Source organism: Sebastes umbrosus, chromosome 12 (genome assembly GCF_015220745.1).
Source record: "Sebastes umbrosus isolate fSebUmb1 chromosome 12, fSebUmb1.pri, whole genome shotgun sequence".
Classification (NCBI taxonomy): domain Eukaryota; kingdom Metazoa; phylum Chordata; class Actinopteri; order Perciformes; family Sebastidae; genus Sebastes; species Sebastes umbrosus.
In genome coordinates this window covers 8,078,728-8,091,145 of record NC_051280.1, presented here as the reverse complement: position 1 = coordinate 8,091,145, position 12,418 = coordinate 8,078,728, and the positions used below count along the sequence as shown (strand labels likewise).

At 35.9% G+C, this 12,418-nt stretch overlaps 1 protein-coding gene across 1 annotated transcript; it reads right to left on the bottom strand.

The window, feature by feature from the left end:
- Nucleotides 1-652: 652 nt before the first annotated feature.
- best4 (bestrophin 4) lies at nucleotides 653-5,822 on the bottom strand. The gene is made up of 9 exons (XM_037788093.1): nucleotides 5,671-5,822; nucleotides 4,677-4,777; nucleotides 4,367-4,600; nucleotides 2,547-2,701; nucleotides 2,344-2,421; nucleotides 1,427-1,579; nucleotides 1,259-1,339; nucleotides 1,019-1,173; nucleotides 653-932 (listed from the first exon to the last, which is right to left on the bottom strand). Exons 1-9 carry the CDS (start codon nucleotides 5,820-5,822, stop codon nucleotides 653-655), a joined length of 1,389 nt encoding a protein of 462 aa, XP_037644021.1.
- Nucleotides 5,823-12,418: the final 6,596 nt, after the last annotated feature.

Sequence of the window (12,418 nt, the reverse complement as noted above, 5' to 3'; positions counted from 1 at the left end):
TCTTATCCCAAACCTAACTATGTAGTTTTGTTGCCTAAACCTAACAAAGTTGCTTCCTGTGAAGACAGAAGTTTATTTTGAAAAGACTGGAGCAGAAATTGATAATTGATAATTGATAATGTTGTATGAGGATATGTTGACCTTTGCAAAGTTGCATCATATTTTTCTCGCAGGCCAATCAGAGCAGACTTGGCTTTTTCAGGAGGGGGTCTTTAAGAGACAGGCACTGAAATGGAGCATTAATGCATGTAAACATTACATGCATTAATACAACAACTATGAACCTGAATTTATTGACAACACTGAGATCGCGTTTGTCTCTGTAATTTGCATGAATCAAGAATTAATAAACCAATAATGGCAGTGTGTTTATCATCAACCTGTGACGCATTCAGGTGCTGCAGGTTTTTCTGGCAGTTTATAGACTGAAATTAAATATCATACACATTACTAATCACACAGAAGTCCAATAATTAGTATCATCATTTTACTGCAAATCATCTCTCTCACTCATATGCATACAATAATAAGACCAACTGTGTTTTATTACACAAATTAATTTAGTTGTGACAAATCAAAAAAAAAAAAATATAATAAAAGAACATTCTTGTTTCGAAAACACACAATGTGTTCAAGTATCACTATACTTTCACTAGTTGTGTTCCACTGTAACTTTAATCAATTCATAATGTTGTTCTTTGTGGTTGGTGGTGTTGATGTCGCCGTCAGGAAAAGCATCAGCATCATCTTCCTCATTTGGGTGTGATGATGAGATGTCTATCAGAGAAGGGAGGCTCCCACCTCGCAGGAGACCTTTGCCCCTCTGCAGAAGACTGTTGAGGCCGTCGCCTAGAGAGCCCTTAAGAGGTAAATACTGCTTCTTTCCAGGAGTGTCTGCAGGCTGGTGAATCTCAAGATCCTCCGCACTCATCCTGCAAATATGGCAGACATTTTGGTAGTGATTTTACTGAACTGTGCAGCAGCAACAAAAGGAAGTGAAACATAAATGGTAGTTGACCTCATGTCAAAGGTGGAGCCTCTGAAGGCCGGTTTGAGAGTCTCTGCTGCTGTGGACAGAGTGTAGGGGATGGAGAAATGCCTCTGCTCCCAGTGCTTGTCCTTCTCAATTGGAGCCAGGTTTTGGTACATATCATCTACAGCCAGCATTGACACCTACAGGAGAGAGAGAATAAGCAGTTAGTGCTCATGTTAGATGTTTAGATCTGTTGTATTGGAGAGAAGCCTCGAGAGGATCAACCTGAATGTTTCTGTCAATCAGCTGGTTGGTTTCAAAGTCATCATCGTCCTCGCCGAACGGATTGATGATCAGCTCCCCCACCTGAACACATCATAAAAGCACTCTTTCATGTCAAAATCAAGAACAGAAACTGTTTTCTACAAGTGAAACGTGAATGTGTCGTCTCACCTTGAGCCAGCCGGCGTAGAAGAAGAACTGCAGCAGGGTGAAAACAGGGACGTACATGTCCAGTTTGTGATCCTTGTATCCTTTCTCAGGGTTCAGAAATTGTCGGCCGATCACACAGAAGGCAAAGAAAGAGTAAACTGCTACAGTAACTAGCTGCACAGATAAACAAAAAGAAGGCAGTGATCAACAGTGGTGGAAGAAGCACTCAGATCTTTTACTTTAAAAGTAGTAATAGTGAATACAAGTAAAAGTCCTGCATTCAACATCTTACTTAAGTAATAGTACATTAGTATTAGCATCAAAATAAACTTAAAATATCAATAGTAAAAGTACTCATTATGCAGAATGACCTATTTCAGAATAGCTACATTATATTACTGAATTATGATGCATTAATGTGTTCATCAATTTATTGTTATAGCTGGCAAAAGTGGAGTTCATTTTTATCACTTTATGTCCTGGGTATACTGGGTAGATTGTTGATTGTTGATTCCCCCCCGTGGATCAATCAGGTCTCATCTTAATCTATAATATTATATCATAATTTATTTGTTCATATTTTGTTTTGTCAATGTGAATCTACAAAGTAACTTAAGTTATCAAATAAGTGTAGAGGAGTAAAACATACAATATTTCCCCCTGAGTTGTAGAGTAAAAGTATAAAGTAGCAGAAAAAGGAAATACTCAAGCAAAGTACAAGTACCTCAAAATTCTACTTAAGTACAGTAAATGTGCTTTACATTCCACTGATGGTGATCAAGTCAGTTTTGTAATGAATTTTGGATTCATTTTGTTAAAAGTATGACTGTATTTCAAACAAAAACTAAAGATAAAAAAAAGAAAAATAGCCATCAAATAAAGTATAAATACATTTTGTTGATTTTGTCTTGTAATACTTTTTAAGCTCCTGATCCTACCTGAGTGTAGACCAGAGGGATGCTTATCCAGTCATAGTGGAACAGGAGGCTGCACTTGCCTCTGTACTTATTCAGTTCCTGCAATTATAAATACACATTATACATTTATATAATTATACAGAATGTGCAGACATACTGGGGCTTTAAAATACATTTTTACACCCTTCATTCCCATATTTCTAAAAAAACAAAAAAACACTCACATCCATCAGCAGTCTCAGAGCGATGTCATCCCTCACTCGACCCTCCTCTCTCGCTCTGGACGCCAGGTTGGAGAACCACGTCAAAGGCATCCAGTACTTGTTGAAATCAGAGTGCAGCGACTCAAACTTCTCCAGCTCGTGTGTGGTCATAAATCCTGTACAGAGATAAAACAGTGTGGTTCCATGTGTAATAGATGTTTGTGATCCGGGGACTTTTATAACATTTCAGATAAGAAAACATGGAAAAGGTTTATAGTCCACAATCAAAACATTCCTATAAAGCAACCTCATAACTGAAGTCAGCTCTGCTTACCTAAGAAACAGTACACATATCTTAATGGAGTAATAAATACTCCAAATAAACTAGAGACCTGGGACAGGAATGGATGAATGTATCACACAGATTTGTTTTGTTCATGTTTTTTCATTTATTTATTTAATTAAATGTATTTTTCTAATGTAAATGCATATTTATGCATATGTATATCTGTATATAGCCTATGCAGAGCTTTTTCGGTTGTATAGCATAATGCATTTTGTTTTCTGCTGAAAATCAATACAATCTGTTTTTAAAAAATCCTTATTTTAAATTATTCCATTGTACTAGGTATTAGCAGGTTATTTTAATGAATTTTGCAAAATTAATTCAATCAGTTGTAAGGAAGGTCATTACCTCGGTGTGTTGTGTTAAATTGTCTCGGATTTTCATAATATCTGGTTGAATTGCTTTATCTTTTTTGGCGGGTAACATAAAGGGGACATATGAAAAATTCACTTTTTCAGTGCTTGTGCTCATACATCTGGGTATCTGGAGTATCTACCAACCCACAAACTGTGAAATAAGACAACCCAGTCAGTTTTTTGTGGGCTGCCAGATCAGAAAACATGTGAATCAACAAGCCATTGAGATCTGGCTCCCCTTCCTATGTCACATGCAGGCTCATTAGAATAAACCGCCCACAGCTTGAAAACTACCTTTGCAGGCTATTCTCATACAAAATCAATAAATAAATCAATTTGTATGTAATCCACGTAATTGTGAACCAGAAAGTATAAAGAGCGACAAATGTCGAGTAGGGAGGAGGTCTGGGTGGATGGGTGGGTCAAAAAACACCGGACATTCGCCCAGGAGACCGCTGTTCGTACCCCGTGTGAAACCAGAAGTCAACATTGATTTATTTGTCACGTAACTTACGTATTTAAGTAACGCCACTTGGGTAGTTATTTAGACCCAAACCACATTCTTATCCTAAACCTAACTACGTAGTTTTGTTGCCTAAACCTAACCAAGTTGCTTCCTGTGAAGACGGAAGTTTATTTTGAAAAGACTGGAGCGGAAATTGACATGTGTAACACACGTTGCTGGACATTAATAGGAAAACACATGAAAAATGAGGAATAACTTTTCGTAAGATATTATACGAACTGTTGTATTAGGATATGTTGACCTTTGCAAAGGTGCATCATATTTTTCTCACTAGCCAATCAGAGCAGACTGTGCTTTTTCAGGAGGGGGTCTTAAAGAGACAGACGCTAAAATGGAGCATAAATGCATGTAAACATTACATGCATTAATGCAACAACTAGTAGAAACCCAAAAAATACAAGTATGAACCTGATAATGAGCATATGTATCCTTTAAATTTCTGTAATATCTCATATTTTATTAACCTACATATTACAAGCAAAAGGAACTAATGATAACTTCAGGTGAAAAAAGAGCAATATTTTGATTTGAGATGTCTGAAGGGACAGTAAGAATTTAAGTGATCGTATCACTGCAGTAGATGCAATGAATTGCTCTCCACTGTAGTTCTTACCAGCCTCCACTATGTGCTCCAAAGTTGGGAAACGCCTGTGGACTCTTGTGCTGATGGAGCGGAGGATAAGAACCGAAGATAAATTGGCATATCTCATGAGTGTTCGTCGCAGCAGACGCCCCCTCTCGTCTGCCCCGTGGACGTTCCCAGACACCACCATCATCAGGTTATCAGGCAGAGGGAAGCTGGTGTACTGACCCCACCATCGGTTAAAGGCCAGGGTCACATAGAAACCTGCAGGGACAAAATAAATAAATTATTATCTTTAGATTTGTCTTGTGTAAGACAAAGACAGTTCAATCAGACTCACCCAGTACAAACAAAACTGGGATGAAGTTGGTGTTTGTGAAATGGTCACAGTAAAGGGCGATACGCTCAAACAGATCCTGCTGCTTTGGTGTGAGGAGGAACCTGTGAGGGAAATAAAACTGATGAGCCACAAACACTCAATCATACCGTATAGCAAACAGCAGAATAAAGGACACTACAATTGAGCAGAGTAAAAAAATGAAACTTCCCCAGTTGATTACTTACATTAAGACAGTTATTTTTTGTATTACAAGTTTTCTGACATTTTGTGTTTAAATATGCAAACGAGGCATCATCTTATTAAATATGTGCTGCATACATTTCGAGAACAGAAATCTGAACATTGAATAAAGTCAGGTTCAAAATTCTTATTTCATTTTGTTGACATGTTAGACTTAAACGTTTTTACAGAGGGGATTTTGGATATCTCTTTTTATCACTCCATAAATCAGAAAATACTGTCAACAGTCATAGAAAAAACAATTTTCTCCATGTTTCATGTGCCAGGAAATAAAAGCTCTATAAATCAGGCTATGAATGGTATATATGAACAAACCCCTCTCTAAAAACCTTTAGAATATAGAAAGGAATGAAACGTAAAGTTTGGTGAATGTTCAGTGCTTCTGATGTGGAGATTTCTGGCTCAGAGTCTGAGAAAAAAACTAATTTAGAGAAAACAGCTGTTAAAGGTACAGTATATGTAATAGATATCACCATGAAACTTCCTCAGCTGACTACTTACATTAAGACAATTATTTTTTGCATTACAAGTTTTCTAAAATGTTATGTTTAAATATGCAAATGAGGCATTATTTAATGCTAAATTTTTGGTGAATTTAAGAGAAAATCTACAGATGCAAACAGACAAAGTTGTAAAATAAGCACCTAAATATATATTTTGGATGTTTTCTTTCCACTAGTCTGAAAGAAGACATGTTATAGAAGCAAAATAGACAGTAGTATCTCGCCTTAAAAGATGAAAGCAGTGAATTTACCTGTAAAACACACTGAAAAACAGATAAACGCCACAGAACACCAGGAAGTCTTTGTAAAGCAGCCTGTAGATGCTTCCCTTCCACCTGAACAGGAGCTTGGAGAAGCCACCAAATTGTGCATCGGCCACTTCAAGGGTGTAAGAAACCGTCATGTCTGGGTTTATTCTTTGTTGTAAAAGCTGGAAATTCCTGTAAAATATCAGTGTGTGACACCTGAATCATGATTTTTTTCAATCATCTCCCATAAAAAAACAATATAAAGACGTGTCCTACCTGTGAATGCAGGTATGTCACCTGGTCCTGCCGTCCTGAGAAGAAAAGTTCTTCCTCTGAGTCTCAATTTAAACCTCTCTGTTGTGCTGTCATAAATTAACATTTTAAATTTATTACCTGGGAACCTGAAGCCCAACAGATACACACCTACAGTTATGCTGTGTTTTTTCCTCTAACGGTAATGTTAGGGACTTCTTTTGGATAATCAGCTGTCATTACATTGGTTTAGGTGTCACCAGATCTATAATCTATAAGGATCGCAGCAAATCCTCCAGTGTTAATAAGTATTGATTGTTGTTCAGTTCAATTCTTTGGTGTTGATAAAAGTTGGTTAGAGAGTTTGTGTGTTCTCACAGAGCTGACGTGGCTCTGTAAATGTCCAATATGATTCATTTAGACCTGATTTTGTTGACTTTTCGTTAATGATTAATCTGCAGATTAACTTGATAAATTAATCAATTAATAGTTTTATATATATATATATATATATATATGTAATGTGTAGTTTGTATCAAAACCAGAGATTACAAAATGCTTTACAAGGAAAAAAGAAAAACAACAATCTATACAAATAAATCTACCCAAACTGAATGAGGTTATAAAAAGTCTGACAATAAAAACACATTTTCAGAAGCAATGTCAAAGAGGAAAATAAAAGAGGGTATAAAATAGATTATCGAAATAGTCGCAGATTAATTTAATTCAATCTATTATTGATTATTATTATTTGAGCCCCAAGAGCTGAAATAGTTGTTTGCTTTTTATGCCTTCAGGAATGCGAGCACAACACTTTCTTTTAGAGGTCATAATAAAACAATTACAGCTGGTTTTACAGACAGGACCTCGTGTCCAAGTCAAACATTTAATTATATTAGAATACAGTGCCATCCATTTTATGTATCTCATTTAAATAAGTTAAATCTGTTTTTATATTATGTGTTATGGTATATTTATTGCTGTTATTTTATCGTTCTTATTTCACCCTTTTGAGCTATGAATCTTGAATATTCTCTTATAATCTGTCTGTTTTATATGTTGTGATAATGCTTTATGTTTTACGTGGTGCTGCTGTATTGAAGACACTCCTGTAAAAGAGTTCCCCAGCAATATCTTTATTAATATTTTCAAATAACTTCCAACAACAAAGAAGCAAATGTGTTCTCATCCAATATGAGGATATAACACATACTGTATATAACATAACATATATAATATGTACTGTAACATTAGAATTAGGCCTTCACTTACATGTCAGACATTTGAAAGATAATAACAAAATGCAACAACAACAATAATAATAATAATAATGTTATATTTGTCATACTTTCATCATTTGTACATCGTTGTTAACTCAAAGACGTAGCCTAGTTCACATGGAACAGAAAGTAAAAGGGATTTTTTAATCTTAATGAAGCCCTCCCTGTTTAAATAAAGTTATATTTATATTAGAAAACAATGTTTTGCTATTGATGTTTCTAAAAATTCACTATATTTCTCTTAACATGTCTTTTCCGGATGCTACAAAAATGAAGTAGGTACTCTGGACCTGTTATCTAAGTGAATCTAATGCCCTGCCATAGAAAATCAAATAAAACACACCCAGTGATTTGCAGAGCAGAAGCCCCACGGTGTTATTTAGTGTTCTGACCATCAATGACTGTGATAACATCTTTACAGTGTCAGCTGGGTCCATCTCACACATCCTTTACTCATTGTCTGCGGTGCTCCGCTCACTTGTTTGTTTTTCACATGGTTACAGCACTGTGTTGTAATTCAGAGTGTGTTTTATTCTCTGACTCTGTTTGCTCTCCTCTGATATTTATGAGGCCGTCTATCCTCCATCAGAGCCTGGACCAGTGATCGCTGAGGACTTCCCTCTTCTGCTGCTGCAGTAGACTCATGAGCCTCACAGCGTCTGTGTCTTTAACTCACTCCATTTATTACCAATAGATTCAGGCATTCATCACAGTAAAAGTACTCTCATTGTGTCTCATTGGGTGGCTGATAAATGGTAGTTTCCATTGCTGTCACTAGATGGCGCTGTTGTGATGAGCAGCAGGGCTCTCAGCCTCAGCCCTGAGGCCTCACTGTCTCTATTTATCTCTTAAACAAACACTCCTAAAGGCTCTTTTATTGACAGAAAATAGAAGAAGAATATCTGTATGTTCATTTATAATCCTGGGCAGCTTAACCTGAAAGTAAAGAAGGGTTACCTGTTCTCAGTTGACATGATTACAAGTTTTTCTTTTTTTTTTTTATCTTTATTGACATTAGAAATCACATCCATACAAAGAAGGCCACATTCCAAATCACATACATACTGCAGCTGCCCTTACAAAGTACATACTGTTGCATTCAGTATTCATTCAACTGGAATGTACTACTTCATCATAACGTTGAGCCTTGACCTTTGACCCTCTTGTTCATATATCCGCCGTGCAGAGGATTTTGGGTCAGAATAGCCAGAAAAGCATGCTGGCTTGCATAATGCTAAATGTGACCGGATGTAGTAGGACATCCTGGTATTTTTGGTATGCTGTATTTGGCATACTGTGGCAGCTGCCAATTCTCTGGTGCTTGCTGTTGTTTCCCTTTTCCCTGGTGTTTTTTTGGTTGAGTTGCTGAGTGATTAGAGGGTTATTCAGTTCACCTGTTGCGCAGGGTGTGGGGACTGGCTCTTAAATGATAGTTGAGAGCAGCTTGGTGCATTCCCCTCTTGGCCAATCAGGGTGTAACGACGCCCTTTCTGTATGGCTTAAAAGAGGAGGGAAACTGCACACCCAGTGTCATTCTGATCTCTCCTTCACTCAATGCAACATGTGTTATCAGCTTTACCAGAAACTCTGGTCTGTTTTTGGCCCTTTTGGGATTCTGTGATCTTTGTGTTTTGTTTGTTGAGAGTGTTGACTCTCCTAGTTGGGGAAACAAGTTAAGTGCCAACCAATTAGGTTACCTGCACTGGGACGATTAGGTGCTATTTGTGCAACAGCTGGCTTGCCTTACAATAGCCTAACGCCTGCAGGCTGTATTTTTGTATTCTATTCATTTGTTGATTTTCAATGAAACCCTTTATACCCATTTCTTTTAGTGTATTTTATTTGGGAAAACTTTAAAGGAGGGTAAAAGGAAAAACACAAACCAATATTTCAGTTTCCTTAATTGTTTGTTAATATAGAGGCATTTGTTCATTATTGAAGAGGCATTTGTTCATTATTATTATTAAGAAGGCATTTTATTTTATATTATTATGTGGATGGGAACTGTTTTTCAGTCTTCTGACTCAGTACCGCCACATAATTATATAAAATAAAATGCCTTCTTAATAATAATAATGAACAAATGCCTCTTCAATAATGAACAAATGCCTCTATATTAACAAACAATTAAGGAAACTGAAATATTGGTTTGTGTTTTTCCTTTTACCCTCCTTATATTATAAATCTTTTTCTAAATAGTATGGTAGTATGGGTACGGGGACGCACAGGAAGTCTTTAATACAGACAAAAGAACATCAGAGCCAAGTGGAATTTTTAAATAAAGACATTGAACAAAGAACACAAATTAATGGTTTATGTATCTTTCCTATTTATTTATCTATTTATTTATTTATCTATTTATCTATTTATTTATTTATTTATTCATTTGTTTATTTGTTTATTTATTTATTCATTTATTTATGTACAGTTTTAATGTTTAGTTTTGGTTAATTCATAATTTGGATTCATGAAAGTGATACTTAATAATAATCATCAAATTCATTATATATAATTATTTTTTTCTTTTTTGCTATTGTTATTGTGGATACCAAACAGCACATTTTCCCAGAAAAGAGAAAATTCAGAGTCAATGTTATCAGCAATATACCGAGATACGTCTTTCCAGAACAGGTGCAGCATTGTTTCTGGGTACATTTCACACAATGAACAGTTAACACAAATGTCTCTCTTAGACTTAAGAAGAGAATGACTTGCGGGATAATATTTATGTGTGATTTTGAAAGAAACTTCTCTTACTTTATTGGTAAGGAGATACTTTTATGGAAGATTCCAAATGTTTTCCCAATTCAAGTTATCAACAAATCTAGACCAATAGGATACAGCAGAAGGGGTAGTAACATCTTTTTGAAATAATAAATGTTATGATTATTATTTCTTAAAGTAGTAGTCAGGCAGACCTTACCACTGAAGTTACCTTAGGGTCAAGTTTTGGTAAGCAAACTGGTCTGTAAGCTATTCTTCCTTCTGGGGCAGTCCATTAATATGAATTAATACGTGATTACAAGGTGGGGCAGAACCTACAGGAGTGAGCCCCTCTCCTTACAAATACCCTGCACCCATTTCTGCTTCATGTTCTGACATGTCTAGGACAAATTGGTAGAATTGTCATTTAGTCTCAGGCCTACAAATGGGACATCATTTTTCTTGGAATGGAATCATAAATGGTCGAAAAGCCCCAGGGAACTTTGTACAGTATGTATGGCTTTGATACAGGACATCAGAGGTCATGTACTCGTCAGTAAAAACTGTAGTCTTGTAATCTCCACAGATCTGTGGATTTTTCATGTTCTGAAAAGTCGGAGCTGGATTAACCCACTAGGGGGCCTAGAGGCAAATCTGAGCTGTAGGCCCCTTAACAAGGTGACTACTTCAAATGGCCTGTTGAGTTTATAGACTGTACATTTTGATTTTGAAGGTCATCATAGTTTCAATATTAAATTTTTTCCCCATGTCTGAGCAAATGTTCAAATTTCTAATAAAAAGTGACAGTCCTATTGAATGTATGTAAATGCAATTTGATTTATCTAGAAAAATGTACCAATGTACTAACTTATTTAAGAAATGCATACTGAAATCATCAAGGCCTTCAAACTAGATTTTAACAGGGGCCCTTCAACAAGATGGGGTCTCCAGAGCAGATAATAAAACAAGCTTTAATACTGCGTAGATATTAACAAACAAACTTTTAATGAATTGAATTATCACAACCTGCTACAAGGTGAGCCGGGAGCCTTTGGGCCACCTGGGGGTTTGACTGGTAGTCCAGTCTGAATTTGATTCTTTACAAACAGGACATTAACTAATTTTAATCTTTTAGTAATTTGATTTCATTTTTCTAATGAGACATAAAGTGTGCAGTTATAAATCTTAGTAAGTATTTCCAACTGATGTACAATATAATTAAAACTTTTTACATTTATGAAACTTGTGACAATGCTCCTGTTGACAACTTGCTGTCAAATAAAGATCAAAGCTATTAAACTAGCAGATTAGCTTGATAACTGTGACTTGTCACTCATAACTGAAGCAGGGAACTGGTTTCTGTGGTTCATCTGGTCCGTGGGAGGATTCAGAAGAAATGTTTGACTGGGCTGTTTTACTGAAAACCCCCAAAACTCGGTGACGGCTGAAAATCATTAGTATCTGCTATCTCATCATTAACATCTAATGTTTTCATTCAATACATATACAACAAAGTGATATTGATTCATCAAAATTCCCCCAACCTCACCAAAAGTGACGACAAGTAGGTCCACAGTGATCCAGAATGAACTAAATTGAAAGTTGCAGAAAATAAATCATGAATGAAGTAAAAAGATCAAGAATGGATTAATAGAGTGACCCAAAACAGCCACATGGCCACAGTGACACATTTTGACTTCCACACTAAAGAATATTCTTCACTTATTGAATTAATCCAACAAAAGTCACTTAATGTAGCTAAGTAATATTAATAAACAATGAAGAAATAAGGTCTAGAATGAACTAAATCAAGAGGCTGAAAGTGTCCTAAATACAAAAGTGAATGATGAATGATGTAAAAAAGGAAGAAGAGGAAGAATGGATTCATGTGATAGACTGTGTTAAACTCATCACATACTGATCATAAAGTGCTTCAGGCCGTTGAAGCATCAGACAACATAAACAGACAAGATAATGATGCAAAAATAACACAAACTGCTGCAATTTCAAACATATATTGCATGTGGATGTGGTCAGAAGTCAAGATAAAATAGGTGATAATCACGCAAACTGCCGTATTAAGGGTCTACTTGGTCAATTGTCCTGCTGGCATCATGCACACTCAGCACAAATTTCTGCTTTTTCATTTTTTTTACATGTCTCGGACAAAACGGTAAGATTATCTGATTATTATTCTCAAACAATTTAATGGGACATTAACCTAATTTTGATTATTTTAGCTGATGGGAGTGAAATCATACACTGGGGAGAGGTCGGTGCTGTATAGACCATTTCACAGTTCTTATATCATATTCTCAGTGTATTTCCGGTTGCAGTGAATGACATCAGCTGATAGGAAGTTAACATGGACCCAAGATGTTGCCTAGCAACGAAGTTCAGTTGAAAAGGTCTATATGACCTCGGTGCAGAATAACAGATTGATTTGTGTAATTACAAATCAATTTAAAATATATGTATATATATATATATATATATTCTTAGCACCCAGAATCTCA